Raw genomic sequence first — 17,149 nt, 5'->3', positions numbered from 1 at the left:
ATTCAATTCACCAATCAAACCCAGTGAAGCTACACTGCAAATATTCTTTTAGATACTTCTTAATCTTCAGTTTGATAATTAGACCAAATTTGTAAACTGGATTGAATCTGAAGACAGACAAAATGGCCTTCATCCTCTTACCTGATGATTGCAAACATTGAGTTAAAATTCTTGCATTCCCTACAGTGTAATGCTATCTTGATGAAATGTTTAATCGTCTTCATCCTCTTTAGTTGGTTAGTCTCTCGCAGGATTTCAGATGCCACCCAAAATGTTTCCTGGTTAATAACTTCCTCAAATTTTTTCAGGTTTACACAGCTCGTCTTTGATTTGAGCTTAAACAAATCATCAATGTATTCTGTGGGTTCAATGTTACGAAAAAGTTCAAAATTTCTCATAGAAAGCTGTGTAGCAACTTCAACAGTGCTGAGCTGTAAGAGGGAAATCTGACTCTCTCGCAACAACTCTTGAGCGTCTTCATCTGAACAAAGTGTTTCTGTCTCCATGTTGTTTTTCAGATAATACCTATGTGAAACAAAACATTAATGCAATAATCCTTGGAAAGAATAATTCACTATTTTATGAAAGGACTCCAATGAAAATTCATCTGTGACTCCTGACAACATTTTCCAACTCCAGGAGTAAATATGCCAGTTTTCTCATCCAATAGATAATGATGCCACATAGACACTGGTAACAATTTTCTACTAATAAATCAAATTGAATTTGCTTTTTAAATGACAGTAATTACCCTCCTTTGCCCCATTTCTTTCTCCTTCCTTTACTTAATTTCCTCTATTACCTTCTCTCCTAAAGTAATCGAAAGTTATTCTCATTCAAATGAACCAAAGTTAAGGGCTCTGGGAAAGGAGGCAGGAAAGCTTTTGAAGTGGATCTTCCTGGGCCTCATTATAGTTTTCTCAGCTGGAAAGAATGTTCTGACCATAGGGTAGCAAGATTTAAAGCATTTTTTTCTTTTTTTTTTTTGCCTTTGCATCCAAAGCAGAGGCGTTTTGGCAACACGATTATCTCTATTGTTTCCCCTTTTCTCAACTGATGAATGAAAGTGAAACTAGAATCTCCAAGGAGTTTTATGCAGTGGGGCAGGTAATTATCATGCCTGTCTCATAGACCAAAATCTTACTATCTGACAATAGGCAAAATTCAATATGAGGGAATTTCACCTGAGATGAACTCACACTTATTTTATTTTACTGAAATTCCAAGCATCTTATACCTTGCCCCTGTAATATAGATTCTCCAAGGACAAGAAACTATCAAAGCTTCAATGGTTGATTTGATAACAACCCTGTAAGGAAAGTGAAGCAAATGATTAGTGCATCAACTAAAATAATGTATGCCAAGTCCCCTGTAAAGGTCAAGGATTGTTATTATCATCCCCATTATTAAGGTGTAGAAATTGAGGCTAGTTATTGATAAAGCAAGAATTAAAAATTTCAGACTTCTAGAAATTATTTTCACTCAGCTCTGCTACTGTTTCTTTATATATAAACTTGATTGTATGCTTGCTTCAGCAATGGCAGGGTTAATGTTATATTTTTTTTGAAAAATAAAACTACTTATGGGTCTCATGGATTTATAAGACAGAAGTTTTCCCAGGGCACTTTCCCTAAAGAGAATAGGTAGATATGGAATATTGGGTGCCCTTCTTGGATTATGTATTGAAATCAGCCTTGCCATTTGCAGATGTTCCCAGGGCAAGTAATTACTTATGTCAGAAGAACACCATAGAATGTGCAACCAATTTATTTTATTAGTTATGAAATAATTCCTGGGTGAGGAAGGTTGTTAAAAAAAAATAAGGGGAAGGGCTGGTAAATGTACACATTTATAAGACTACTCCATTCTAGTCATATCTGAAAACTGGAAGGGTAGGGAATTATAGTGGAAAGCCAACTGGATAATCATGGATGATTACTCTAAGTCATTTTGGAGCAAGTGAAGCAATTTAAAAATAACTTTCTTCAAGGAAAAAAAAATGGATGTTGTATGCTCTATGGTTATCTACCTTCCACTCAGTTGTATTCGATCGGCCAGTTTGGAAAGCTGATCTGGCAGTCTTCTTTGTTTAATTACTCCCTCTGGAGTAACAGAGACCTCACACAAAGAGTATTGATCAGGTGTGGCAGTCACAGCGAATTCCCTGATGGCCTGAATGACCACTTCTTTTGCTGTTGTGTCCTTGCTGATCATGATGTAGCGGCTCTGCTGGTCTGCCTTAAAAACTCTTAAAACTTGGTCTGGTAAATCTAAAAAAAAAAAAGAAAAAAAAAGAAGTCACACATGAAAACTATGGGGTCAGGAAATACAGGGATACAATTTGGAGCCAACTGAAAAAGATGACCTGAAAATTTGACTATGATCAATAATGTCATACTTTTTTTCTTCTTCCCTCAACTTTCACTTCCCCTAAGTCATGACTTGATCTATACACAGATGAAATATACACAAATTCTAAAATCTTTCTCTTAAAGATATGCCAAAGACACGCTTTGAACTCAGGAAAGGAATGAAATAGTGCTTCAGTGGATTTGGCAAGGGAATGGAATGGGGCTATCACAACATTATCAAAGGAGTGACGGTTACAAGATAAATGTAAGTTTGACCTGGCAAGCATAACTCATCATACTGAGAACAAACATCTGAAGTGTAAATCTCTCTTAAGTTGGTTTTTCATGATATGGTTTACTACCCAATTTATTTTACTTCATCCTGTTCAACATATAGTTAATACATCTACTATATGCTGAACACTACGGTAGGCTCTGAGGTTATAAAGATGAAGCAAGACACATTCTTTCTCTCTCTATTCCCCAGAAGCTTATAGTCTAACAGGGAAGATAAAACAAACACAAATAAAATAATATTGGTACACAAAAGCAGTCTGACCAGAATTATTGGGGAGATTTTAAAAGGGAGATAATATTCACAGCCTGAGAAGGCATTATCAAGACAGGCTAAACACTGGTGGTAGTAGTTCAGGGGGATTTGGAGAAGTCAAGAGATGATGCATGAAATGATGTTCATTCTGGGGCAAAGCAGGATAAAACACCAATAGGAGAGCAGGATGTTTGAATATATAAAGCAAGGGTTCTCAACCTGGGATCTACAGAACCACAGGGGGTTTGTAACTAGACTTCAGAGATTTCATGAACTTGGATAAGAAAAGAAATGACATCTTCATTTCCATTACAATCCTTTAGTTCAATTGTAATTCTATTATATTATATGCAATTTAAAAATATTATTTTGAGAAAGGGTCCATAGGTTTCACCAAACTACCAAAGGGGTCCAGGACACAAAAAAGATTAAACACTCTTTATCTAAAGGTTTGTAATAGACATGGAGAAGGTCAACAACCATAAAAGTAATAGGCCATCCTAGTTATCTGGAAATTTTAAAAAAAATCATTAAAAATAAATTCAAATACTTTCTAAGATATCAGATTAAATATTATTGCTGAACACTACATATACCTTTAAAAATTTAAATTTATATGTGAGTGAATGGTTAAAAATTAGTGTAAAATCTATAAAGGCACAATATTTAATGATGAAAGTAATGTTTTAGAAAGGGCAGCAAGTGATATTTTTACTATAGTACCTCTGAGATCCTCATAAAGGCAGAGAAGTTCAATGTCACCAACAAGGTTAAACATAATGCAATGGAGCCTATCCATGTGCTCTGCATTTTAATGCTTTTTTTCAAGGGAATGAATCCAGCCAATTTCCAAACTCCCTCCCTAAAACTTTTTTGGATGACTAACATATAGTTTATATTTTTTTCATATTCTTGAGCAACTAGACAGTTCTTAAGGAAGGGGTACTTAATAATAGCAAAACAAAAGTATTTGAAATTTAATTTGGAAAAAATAGAATAGTATTGAGAACCACATAAGATCCTGACTTTATTTCCCACTGAGGAAAAATATATGACATCCATCTGTTGAGGAGATTTTCCAAAAAAGCTGAATTCTCTTACATGTTAATAGCCCAAAGTTGCTTTTATAAAATTAAAACAAAGGATAGAGAGTACAGATAGAAAAAAAAAAAAGGTAAAGAGTTTGGTGCTCACCTGGAGTAGTATTGAAATCTAAAATGCGATGATGTGACTGTAATAAATCAGGATTACTAGATGATAAGGTTCCACTGACAGGTAATGCCGTTGGGATGTGCTTTGTCTGCCTTAATCCTACAATGCTGTCGTCTTGAGACTGGCCAATTCCAATATCACTGAGCAAGGAATAAAGCAGCAAATAGTACATCAACAGTTCAAAATGATGTCAGTTTTTATGAGCTATCCAGATACATAATACCCACATTTCAGAACCTGAACAATAAAAAAAATCTATTTGTAATGAACACATACACTTAATATGCTCAGTACTTCTAATACGCAGACCCAACAGAATTTGCTATTTTCCACCTGCATGACACAATGATTCGCTCCCTAACCAGACAAACAGACATACACATGCACACTCACAATTGGTGTTCAATAAATATTATTATCACTGTAACTATTAACACTACCAGAAAATGACCAGTATTAACAGCCAATTTCTCAGAACGGTATAATAGCAAAGAGAAGATACGGTTTGGTGACTGAGTGAAATAGATTCATGAAAAAAAAAAACAACTCATTTAGGAATATCTGTTCAGTTTCAACTGGCAAATAAAATACTTCTACATCTGGTTACTGAAGTGCTTTATAACTCATTCATTGAAGACAATTAAGAAGGAAGAGAAGATGATCCAGAAAGTCACACATTAGTTCTCCCAAGTTATCCCTTAGGAAAGTAGATCACCTAAAATTCTAGTGTAAGAAATTCCATTGTAGTTCATGGACAGACTGCACATGACACTTTGCTAATTAAGAGATTAGCATTGACATTTCTTGGATTCTGAAATAAATGAAATATATTGAAATCTTTTCAACTTATTTCTTTGCCCATAAATAAAATGTTTAATTACCTTCTTAAGGTCCTAGGGAAGAATAAGTATGAATATTTCCGTTTTTTAAGACTTTGGTCAGTTCCAGATAACCATGGAAGGAAGAATGGTGCTATATATTTTAACTTTGAGGTCACATTCTCAAAAGCAACAATAAGAGCACTGAATTCATAGGTCATTAGTAATATCTCTCAGAGAGTTTTCCATTAATGTTTGGAAATTAGGAAGAATTAAGTAATGTAAACAAAAGACTCCTGACAAAATGATAAATAACATTTTTCATGTTAAGTTGTCAAATAACACGTGACATGGCCACATCTGCCATTTATATCTGTTCCATTAAAAAATAACCAGCAGAAGAATGAGTACTACGTATTTTAATGGAAATGGAAAGTTGGGGGAAAGGTGTTCTAACACAAAATATATTGGGGAAGACTATAACAAGTAAATTGTATCATTTCTAAAGAAGCAATTTTTTTTTAAATGTTAGGTCTTTCTCATGATGGAAAACGTTATCCACATCCAGAGAAAGAACCGAGGGAGATTGAATGCAGATCAAAACATATGATTTTCGTTTTCTTTTTTTTCCTGTTTTTTTTTCTTTTGGTCAGTTTCCTCTTTTGCCACATGACAAATACAGAAATGTTTTATGTGATTGTACATACATAACCTATATCAAATTGCTTAACATATTAGGGAGGGAGAAAATTTGGAACTCAAAAACAAAATTGTCTTTATGTGCAATTGGAAAAAATAGAGTACTATTTAAACTAAATGTTAGATCATTGTAACTTCATTAGATGGTCAGGGGCAAAACCTCTTTTTTTTTTTTTTTTTGGTAAGGCAGTTGGGGTTAAGTGACTTGCCCAAGGTCACACAGCTAGTACGTGTCAAGTATTTGGTCTGAGGCCAGATTTGAACTCAGGTCCTCCTGACTTCTGGGCCAGTGCTCTATCCACTGCACCACCCAGCTGCCCCAAAACTTCTCTATAGGCATCTATATCTAGAAACATGAAGAAAGAGATAAAATTCTCCTATAAATTTTTAAAAAGTCAAAATGCTTTAAAATAAATGGACATAACAATAGAGTTTCACTCAACCACTCATAGCTCTTCCTTACTAGAATTTATATAAAAATTGAATGATACAGAGTAGCGACTATTATTATTCTAATCACAAAGCAGTATGTAAAAATAGTTATTGAGCTAACCTGGACATATATTTGATACAATAAGCATTCATTAAGCACCAACTATGTGTCGGTCACCGTGATAAGCATGGGGGCGGAATACATAGAGGGGCAAAAGACAGTCGCTGCCATAGATGAGCTCACAATCTAATGGGAAAGACAACAAGCAAACAAATATGTGCAAACAAGCTATATACAAGATAAAAGGAAATAATTAACAAAGGAAAGGCAGTAGAATTAATAGAAATTGGGAAAGAATTCCTGTAGACTATGGGATTTTAAGCTGACTCTCAGGAAGCGACGGAAACTAGGAGATGGAGATGAGGAAGGAGAGCGTTTACAAGGAACTGGGAAAAGCCAGAGAAAACGCCCAGAGCAAAGAGATCTAACGTCATGTTCCTAAAAGAAGGGAGGGTCGTTGGTTCAAATATGGGGAGGGGGTGGGGAGAGAGAAGATGAGGATAAGGTTGGAAAGATGGGGGGGGGAGGGGGAAAAGTTAAATTATTAAAGGCTTTAAACCCCAAGAGGATTTGCTATGTGATCCTGGAGATGGGTGGGTGGTAGGGAGCCCCTGGAGGTTATTTTTTTCCTCCCACTTAACAGTATTCTATTTTTTTCCAATTACATGTAAAGATAGTTTTCAACATTCACTTCAAGATTTTGAATTCCAAATCTTTCTCCCTCCCCAAGACAGCAAGCAATCTGATATAGTTCATACATGTTGTTGCTGCTGTTCCTTGTCCTTTGTTCCTGAAGAGGACCAAGACATTGGAAAGGAGATGTCATGACTTACAAGGAGTTAAGTAAGTGAGGAAGGGCTGTGCAAAATCACCAACCTCACTTGCTCCTCCAGAGCCTTTGTGAGTGCTCAGTACCGATAACACAGAGGACCAAGGGATGAACAAGCACAAGAAAGGAGAGCTTCTTAGCTCTAAGACCTACACCAAAAAAGCTATGACTGGATGGTTAGCAAAGTTGGAGAAAAAGGGTACTCTGATGGGCTGATCACAGGTACAAAGGCCAACCTTTCATGTAAAAGACAAGAGTTCACAGTTACCCATCACTTTGCAATAAAACACTTTCTTCACTATACCCCCGTGAGGTCATCATGCCTGTTTTATGGAAGAGGGAACTTGGGCTCAGGGAGACTGATGACTTGGCCACAGTCACTGCGAGTTTTGGAGCCTGGACTAGGACACCAGACTTTTGACTCTAAGTTCAACCTAATACAACACAGTACAAGGGAAAACTGAAGGGGGATAGATGGGACAAAAAGAAAAAAGTGGGGAGAAAGGCAGAGAGAAATCAAGCAGAAAAAAGTGGCTGCAGTGGTCATCCGTAACAATCAGAAGAGGTAACCAGCAATGCACAGGGACAGCGCAGAAGATCAGCGCCCAAAAGGTAGAGACACAATAGAGAGCAGTGTGAAGGAAGCAGCGTAGAGAGAAGCAGCAGCAAAGAGGAACCCTTCCCACCAACATCTGCTGCTCAGCCAGCTGTCGCAACGGTTCCATCTGCTGCTTTGTGGTTTTTAAAGATAACAGGAAGAACCAGATCATAAATGAGACTGTTCAAATCCACGGCAATGTCCCTGAGAACCAATGCATTTTCTGGGTTACCCCAGAAGGCATGTGACAGATGTTTTGTGTGTGTGTGTGTGTGTGTGTGTGTGTGTTGGGGGAACATGATAAAAGGAAGAGAGAAAAACGCTGGTGGCGAGTGGCAAAGGGAACAGCTGGGGGAATAGGGAGATCACACAGAAAGCTACACCTCAATACAATGTCTTTAAAAGTTAAGCCGCAAGGCAGTATATGCACAATATATTTTAGAATATTTGCATTAAAAGGGAGGGAAGGGAATAAGCATTTATACAGCACCGACTATGTGCCAGGCACTGAGATAAGAGCTTTACAAATATTATCTTATTTGAACCTTACAACAATCCTGGAAAGTAGTTGGTATTATTATCCCCATTTTACATTGTGGAAATTGAGGCAGACAGAAGTTAAGTGACTTGTCCAGGGTCACAGAGCTAGCTGTTAAGTATTTGAATCAGATTTGAACTCAGGTTGATTTCAGGTCTAGTGCTCTATATCTACTGTGCCACCTAAAAGCCTTAAAAGTTAAAATTAAGCACTCTAGCACTTAAAGGACACTTTAAAGTTCAACCCAATCTTTAATATAATTTATTCATTTATTTCTTAATTTTGGTGAGAGCAATTGGAGTTAAGTGACTTGCCCAGGGTCACACGGCTAGTGACTGCTATGTGTCTATGGCCAGATTTGAACTCAGGTCCTTCTGACTCCAAGGTCGGTACTCTATCCACTGCGCCACCGAGCTGCCCCTACCAATCTTTAATTTTAAAAAAGCCACTCAGAATGACTTGGACTCTGGCAAAACTGATTTTTCACTTTAAAAAACATTATTTCATTTCTATATTTCTAAATACACAGAATAGACGTTAAGGCCCTCTGCCTTTGCATACATTCCTACACATTTTTAATTTAAAGATCCCAAATGAGAAGTGCACAAAACGAAAGCATTTTGTTTTGTTTTTATAAACCACTCATGATTCCATCGGTACAGGGAACTTGAAGTTTAGAAATTCCTTTTAACAATGCCAATCCACAGTAGCCCTGCAGCTTATACTGTCGGAAAATTGCTCAGGGCACTGAGAGGTTAAGTGATCTGCCCAAGAGTCTCACAGCCAGCATTTATATCAAGCGGGACCTGAAATGAGGTCTTGCGGTCTCCAAGGCCAGCCCCCTAGTCAGTAGACAACACTGTCTTTCTCACCACATTTAGCTTTAGAAAAAAGGCACATAGATACAATAACTGGGGGCAGAAATCAAATTATTTTCTTTATATCTCTATTAAGACAGTAGATGTCTCAGAGATGAAATCTGGGAACATACCAACTTTGTTCATGTGCACACTAAGAATGCACCCATGTGTCCATAAAACGATTTCAAAGCTGTTCCATGGTTCCTAACACACATTAAAGTATCATTTATGCAGAAAATAAAAACCTGGCACTTACTTATATGGTTTCTGTGGCAAGATACTAATGCGAGTCTTGTCAAGTATCTTTTTTAGCTTGTTCCTTCCTCCAACAGTGTTGGCTTTGCTTTTCTTATTTACTTTTTCAAGTCCCATCACCTGTTCCACGTCTACCGCAAGATCTGGGATCGAGTAGCGACTAGCCTTTTTAATGTCTCCGATCTTAGGGAGATGTGGGGCACCATTTCTTTTCTCCTCTGATAATCTCGTTAAAAGTTCTTTAAACACTACATTGAAAGAAACAAAACCCAAATCACAAAAATTGTAAAATCTCAACAGTCGTGCTGCCCAACCCCAGTGGGAAAATGCAACATGTCTGGGGAGGATGGTTCACAAGGGATAGGCAGAGAACAGCAACTTGGTGGGAGATGATTCCATCCTTGTGAATGGGTAAGGTGAATGCTGTCCAGGGCTGTGCCCTTCTCCCTCAGTATTACTCTATGCAGGACCCTCTAGGTGTGTGACCATTTAGCCTCTAACAGAGGGGCAGCACATTTCTGACATTCCTTAGGGAAAGAATACACGTATACTCGTGCCATCTTTAAGTGAATGGATTTGCATTTTAATCCCCAGTTCATTCAACATATTCCATATACCTTTTATTATAGGCATTTCTATAGCCTGTTCATTAAAAGTAAAGCCCTAAGAAGTGTTAAGCATAAATGCCCTATATAACTGAAGTCATCTTGGAGAAGCTTGAAGAAATCTTTGAAAGTATGGACCCCTTCAAAGACAAGGAAGGAAAAGTGGATATCTGGAACACTTACCAAATAGGTTAGTTTTCACAGTGATAGATAAATGTGTATTATTTCTCAGAATTTCCATGGCTTTTGCAAGCTGAATGTTTTCAAAATTTTGACCATTTACCTCTAAAATCTGAAAATAAAATTACAAAATATATCAAGTCTATGACCCTATGAGCAAATGTATTTAATTAGAGAAAAAGGGGTCCTGCTATTCAATCTAAAGTTGAGGTTCATTTGAGCATACCTGGTCCCCACGCTTCAAGCCTGCTTCTGTTGCTTTGCTACCTGAATCCACACTATCCACAAAGATACCAAATCCCTTCTCAGAACCTCCAAGCAAAATGAAAGGTAAAGGAGCTTCCCGTGAAGGCTTCGTGAGTGTCATCAATCTCCTCTTAGCTTTAGCTGCACATGCAATATTTAATAGCCTCAGATGTCCACCCATTTTCTGCAAGAGTTCAAAAGGTGTGGCATAAATATAAAGAGATTACTACATGGTGACAAAAATGAATACTTGAAATGGAGCCGTGGGAAAATCATTCATCTTACCTCTCTCTCCAAATTGTTTTCAAATTCCTCTAGAAATCGAGTCATGGCAGGATCCCCTTCAAAGTCATTGAAGTGATTATTCACCCACAACAACACTACCCGTGTAACCTGTAAGTCAATTTATTCTTGAGTAAGTTTTCCTCAATTAAGTTTAACAGTATTTCCGGAAAAATCTCCAGATGCTAGTTTTAAATTCAAAACTCTGAAATGTACCCAAAAAAATCCAATAAAAATTCCTATGTCTAGAAAGACAGTTTTCTTTCTAAGAACCATGTTTTCATGGAGTGAATGGCTTGCCAATTGTTTTTCATAGGGAAGGGGGTTGCCTCTACGTGTGGATGATGGAGATGACCTGGGGATAGCAAGCCAGAGAGGGACACTGCTCTGATCACCTCCCTTCCTTCTTCACAATCTTGATCCCGCTATGGTTGACTAGTTCAACCACATACCCTCACATATACCTCAATGACTCTTTGTGTACCATTATCCCCTGGCCTCTTCCATTCCCACTCATGAGCTGTTCAATGCTTGTGGGCACACTTTCATAGTAGGTTCATGGCAGGTATGTATTATCTAATCCCAACTTGGCTCTAGTAGTTGTATTATAATTCTTCTCTAAGCAACTGTTCTACATTTTTCAGTGCAGCGGTTAGTCCAAACTTTTTTCTCTCCAAGACTTCCTGGGATACTCTTCCTCTCTTTCCATCTCCTTCCTCCTCAATGAAGGACCTCGCATTCTACAATACCGCTTAAATAGAGACTGTCTGCCACAGGCTCCCTGTCTAACCCACTCCAAATTCTACTCTCTCTTTTGTTTTCCATTCTCTTCTCCTTGCCAAGGGCAACCACTCTACTTTTGTTCTTGATCTAGCACCCTACAGTAGCCTGGCATCAACATCATCAACACCATCACCACCACCAGCATGATGATGATAAAGAGCATTTATGCAGTGCTTTAGGGTTTGCAAAGAACTTTATAAATATTCTCATTTTATCTTCACACTCTGGGAGGTAGTTGGTATTATATCTGCATTTGATCGATAAGTAAATTGAGGTAGACAGGTTAAGTGACTTGCCCAAGGTCACACCATTAGTGAGTGTCTGAGGCCAGATTTGAATTCAGGCCTTCCTGGACTTCAGGTCCAGTGCTTTCTCCATTATACCACCTACCTGCCCTCAATTATTTCTTTCTCATCTCCAATGTCACATTAATCATTGCCCCCTCTGCTCCCCCATCCTCAAAAAATGTTCACTTGACCTTGGCATTCCCTAAAATTACTACTTTATATTGATTTCTTCTCCCTTCCTTCTCTCCAACTCCTCAGTCTTTTGCAACCTAGCTTCTGTCCACAACACTTGAAAAAGGGGAGTGCAGGCTCTCCAAAATTACCAAATATTCTCTAAATGTTAATGCTCTTTTCTTTGTCTTGAGTTCATTTAATGGAATTTTAATTTAACTTGATAAAGTGTGAGGCTACATACTTGACAAATACATAGGACTGCCTCTTCCAAATGCTTCCAAACTGCTCTTCAAAATTAAATAAAAAAGTATCTGTATTATAGATTATTGTTTCTAATGTGATGTTCTAAAGCAGGGGTTCTTGGGGCAGCTAGGTGGTGCAGCAGATAGAGCACAGGCCCTGAAGTCAGGAGGACCTGAGTTCAAATCTGGCTTCAGACCACACCCTCGACACTAGCTGTGTGACCCTGGGCAAGTCACTTAACCCCAATTGCCTAAAAAAATTAAATTAAATTAAATTAAAGCAGGGGTTCTTAACCCAGGTACCATGAACATGTGTGTGTGTGTGTGTGTGTGTGTGTGTGTGTATAACAATACAAATATATAGTTACACACACAGCTAACCAGAAAATCAAGAGTGACAACACACACACACACACACATAACTATTTCAATATATATCTATATTGATATATGAAATATACACACACATACATGTATGTAAGTATTTCAATATAACCCATTTCTTTTGGAATCCTGCGCATTTTATTTTATGCATTTAAGAACGCCATTCTGAAGAGGGGTCCATATGTTACCCCAGTATGCCAAAGACATCCACGGTGCCAAAAAAAAAAAAAAAAAGGTTACTTGCCCCTGCTCTAAAATGTTGCAGATTTGACTGTCATCTAAAGTTTAGTCTCAGAAGTTTAGCTGCTTCCCATCATGAGTATATTCATGCCATTTGTGGTTGCAAAATGATCCAAGAACTAGAAACGTACATTTTTGATATAGTTTACCTCAGAGATCCATCTGAAGTTAACTGGCATAAGAAACAGATAAAACACACACACACACTATACACACACACACACACACAGATTCTTTTACATAAATATTTGGCGTTTAAAAGTTGATATAAATTTCCAACCTTATCCCTGAGGCTAGGGTCATTGAACCACTCCAATAACTTTTTCCCCACTTCCATTGGGCTGGATAGAAAGGTCCTGTAGGTCAGTAGGAAATCCTCTATAAATGTTGGATCTACCACTGAATGTTCTTCAACCAAGTGCATTGTTAATCTTTCTGAAGTGCCCTATGATAAATAAGGAAATATTTGTCATGCATGAGTAGTATCTTATACGCATAGCAGAAAATTCACTTAATCCATTGGCTGTGTCCCCAAATATAGATAGGATCAACTGGTGACCATTCTCTGATATAGTAAAATACAAGTCATCAGCTTTAGTAGATTAAAAATCTGAAACTGCTAGTCATCAAAGAGATGGGAATTTCTTCTATAGTTTTAATGTGTAGTGATAAACATGAAAAGATTGTTTAGAGCAGAGGTAGCAAACTCATATCTAAATGGGGGTGACTAAATTGTATATAAAGATACCTACAAATCACAGATTAACTTAAAAATCACATATTAACACTATATTCTATATCTATATTTTAAAATTTATTTTGTTAAATATTTCTGAATTACAGTTTAGTCTTGAGTGTTGTGCGTGCACCCCATGGTTTGACATCTCTGGTTTAGAATGTAAGCTCTTTAAGCATAAGCACTGTCATTTTTTTTTCATCTAGCAAAGCACCTTGCACATGAGTAAGTACTTAACAAATTTTTTAAAAATTGAAATTAAATTTAAATAATGCCAAGAATATAAAATCTTAGGCAGATCTGAACTATTTAAATAACTCCTCAGAATAGTAAGTTTTTTTGGCTTTTTAAAAAAATTACCTTGATGACAATGTGACCTTTTCTTGTTCCAGTACGGTCAAGTTCTCGGTGTTCTTTCACCATAACTATCTCTCCTTCCTCTTCTACTTTTTGCATGTTTTTTTCCACCTGGTTGAGAATGCGGCAATAATCCTGCTGGGCTATGCAGACAAACTGGAAGGTATGATGAGACATTACCAAGCACTTATTAATAAAAAGCTTTCAAAGAGTTTTTTTTTTAAAAGATAAATTGATAATACAATTTTAAAATTATTTAAACCAGAAATTTCAAGCAAGGGTACCTTACACAATTTAATAGAGCAAAATACACCTGAACAGAATTCTCCATTAATTGCTACAGAGGGTTGTTTTATATGTATTGGTATTGATTTTTTTACCTTAAGAAAACATCAATTAAGAATTCTATAAAAGCTTTTTTTTTTTTTAAGTGAGGCAATTGGGGTTAAGGGACTTGCCCAGAGTCACACAGCTAGTGAGTGTTATGTGTCTGAGGCCAAATTTGAACTCAGGTCCTCCTGGACTCCAGGGCCAGTGCTCTATCCACTGCGCCACTTAGCTGCCCCTTCAGAAGCATTTTTCATCCTTACAGAGCTATATTAATAAAAGTTTCTGTTAAATCTCACTTGCCCACTGTTTTAAGGCTACTTTTTCAAGACTACATATAACTTACATACTAATTATATAAAAAAGTTTAAAATGGAAAAGCATAAAATAAAATTTTTTCCTTTATCTTTCAATATGCTCCATAGAAACTCAGACAATAAGGGCAGCTAGTTGGCGCAGTGAATAGAGCTGAGGAGGACCTGAGTTCAAATCCAGCCCCAGACACTTAATACTTACTAGCTGTGTGACCCTGGGCAAGTCACTTAACCCCATTGCCTAACCCAAAAAAAAAAAAAATTCAGACAATGACTTCAAGTCACCTAATACAGCATTCTCCATCTTAAACTATATTGGGCACTGCTAAGAAATCAAAATCCTTCATGTGGACTATTCTTCCTTTTGCGCAAATTAGCAGCTGACCGGATGTGGATGAGAGGAGGTTGGAAGAGACATAGATGGGAGGAGCTGGATCAAGAATGATATAGGGGAGGAAGGGAAGGAAAACAAGGAAGGAAGGAAAGAAAAAAGGGAGGAGGGAGAGAGAGACAAGACTTTTTCTTTCCACTATAGGATATTGTACCATACTTGACACACAGAAGATGCTTAACAAATACTTATGGATTGATCAATTCAAACAGAAAAAAAATACTAAACATAATATAATCCCCATGCATTAAAGTTCAAAGATAAGAGAGATTATAAACTTCAATATACATTTAGAACTATATATTTATGTAACCTTTGTGGAAAGTTTTGCTAACAGGCTATAAAACTCACATAATTATTTCTAGCTCATACTCTGTGCCAAAGTCAATATATTTATATTTTCCCCCTACTATATATTTACATATATAGGTACAATTGTCCCATTCCATGTAAGTTAAGGTTCTGACTCAATGACTGTCTCATGGTGATAGGATATTTAAGGCTGTAAGGAACCATAATACTTCACCAAGTTGAAATCCCTCACTTTTACAGGTGACAAAGCTGAAGCACAGAGGTGTAAAGTAACTTTCTCAGGATCACACGGCTAGTATCTGAGGCACAATCTGAACTCAGGTCTCCTTGACTCCAAGTCCAGTGCCCCATCCTAGATCATACCTAATAGATTGTACCTAATAATGAAGGACTGCGTGTCCACTTTCTAAGAGTACAACAGAAAAAGAAACTTTCAGTAACTATTTTTTTAACTCAACCATGTTATAAATAATAAAAAACTTGTCAGTCAAGAAACTTTTTCAGTCATACAAAGTATGACTTGCATTTATAGAAGCATGACAAAATACCTCAAAACTTTGCTTTTCCCAGACACGTGTTTTATGTGCTCTGGTCTACTTAATGCTGTTTTAGATAGCAATCGATTATTTCATTTAACATTACTATCTGATACCTTGAGACACAATGATATGCTTCCCTCTACTATTATAACTACTTATAAAATAAATGTCATTCTTTTTCATTAACAGATGAATATGGCATCCTAACCAAATTCACCATCCCAAGATCTCCCCAGCAGGAATCAGAGAAGAGCTGATCAGTAATTTGCACTGAGAAACTGGATAATTTCCCTTCTTTTTTGATTTAGGACTTCACTAATAATTCATTAATGTTTTTAAGGAATTAAATTCTTAGGATCACAAAGAACAAGAATGCAATGAAAATATAAATACAGATGATTTCAGAGATTATCTGTTTTTTTTTCTCACTGCCACACAATGGATAATTGAGAGATGACTAGTCTTTATTTTGTTGTCTCTCTACCAACATTTAATATAAATATTTCATTAAAGCCATGTTGTTATTTTCCCCACAATGTCCACTAACAATGAAGTTACTTGACAAGGTAAATATGACCATAAATTCCATTTCTCCCTGAGCCATTTGTTATCATTACCTGAGTAAACGGGTAGATAAATCTATATTTATAGATTTTTTTCAATTATAAATTTTCAAATTGGCATTTCACAACTTTTTTTTTTTTACAGATCAGCTACTATATTTTTTCTTAAAAATCAAGTTAAAAACTAAACAAAACAAAACCTAATTCTCATCTAGATGTATTAAAAGGTATGGATGAAAAATAAACAAGCAAAACTAAAAATTTACACTTTACACCAACTGATCCAATCAGACAAGAAGCTGTGATTGAATTTAAATATTTCACTGTATTTATTACTCTCGTAGATTTTTTCCCAGTTTCCATATTTTATGGTAATTTCCTAGTCTGATACTTCTCCCCACTGTTTCAACTAATCTTATGTTTTATTGACCCTTCAGCCTTTGGATTTGATCTGCTTCAATTCTTTCACAGCCAATATATATTTAATTGCTATTCCTCTGTTGAAAGATGTTGAATCTACCCACTCCATTCTATAATTATTTTTTTTTCTGGTTCTTCTCACTAACATTCTTTAGAAGTCAATGGGTAACTAAATCCAAAAGTAATGAAGTCTCACATCTTCTGTTTCCTATTTTAATAAATGTTCTCTCTACTTCATATAGTCATCATCTTCTTTCTACTATATTCACAAATGTTATGGAATACATAATAATTTTCACAATGTTAAGACTCAGATTTCTTTTGAATACTACTAGTAATCCCTTTTTTACTGATTGGCACTAACTACTTTCTTCACAACAATTCTAGTTCATTGTCTTATGGTTTAATAATTTATTAGGGGAAAATTTTTGCACGTGGATCAACACTTATTTTTTTTTCGGTGAGGCAATCGGAGTTAAGTGACTTGCCCAGGGTCATACAGATAATAAGTGTCAAGTGTCTCAGGCCACATTTGAACTCAGGTCCTCCTGACTCCAAGGCCAG

At 36.5% G+C, this 17,149-nt stretch overlaps 1 protein-coding gene across 6 annotated transcripts in view; it reads right to left on the bottom strand.

Moving 5' to 3' along the window:
* RAPGEF2 (Rap guanine nucleotide exchange factor 2) overlaps positions 1-17,149 on the bottom strand; it is a 311,585-nt gene that overhangs the window by 23,179 nt on the left and 271,257 nt on the right. For all 6 annotated transcript variants that reach the window (XM_027866834.1, XM_027866836.1, XM_027866837.1 and 3 more), the window contains 9 exons: positions 13,723-13,875; positions 12,907-13,071; positions 10,520-10,627; positions 10,215-10,418; positions 9,992-10,100; positions 9,205-9,451; positions 4,096-4,253; positions 2,030-2,270; positions 142-525 (listed from right to left, as the gene is read on the bottom strand). In XM_027866834.1, coding sequence (XP_027722635.1) covers positions 142-525; positions 2,030-2,270; positions 4,096-4,253; positions 9,205-9,451; positions 9,992-10,100; positions 10,215-10,418; positions 10,520-10,627; positions 12,907-13,071; positions 13,723-13,875 — 1,769 coding nt within the window. The remainder of the gene's footprint in view (positions 1-141; positions 526-2,029; positions 2,271-4,095; positions 4,254-9,204; positions 9,452-9,991; positions 10,101-10,214; positions 10,419-10,519; positions 10,628-12,906; positions 13,072-13,722; positions 13,876-17,149) is intronic.

Source organism: Vombatus ursinus, unplaced genomic scaffold (genome assembly GCF_900497805.2).
Source record: "Vombatus ursinus unplaced genomic scaffold, bare-nosed wombat genome assembly UNPS02014784.1, whole genome shotgun sequence".
NCBI lineage: Eukaryota > Metazoa > Chordata > Mammalia > Diprotodontia > Vombatidae > Vombatus > Vombatus ursinus.
Note: the sequence above shows the minus strand (reverse complement) of the source record. Positions and strands in the feature narration are given on the sequence as shown.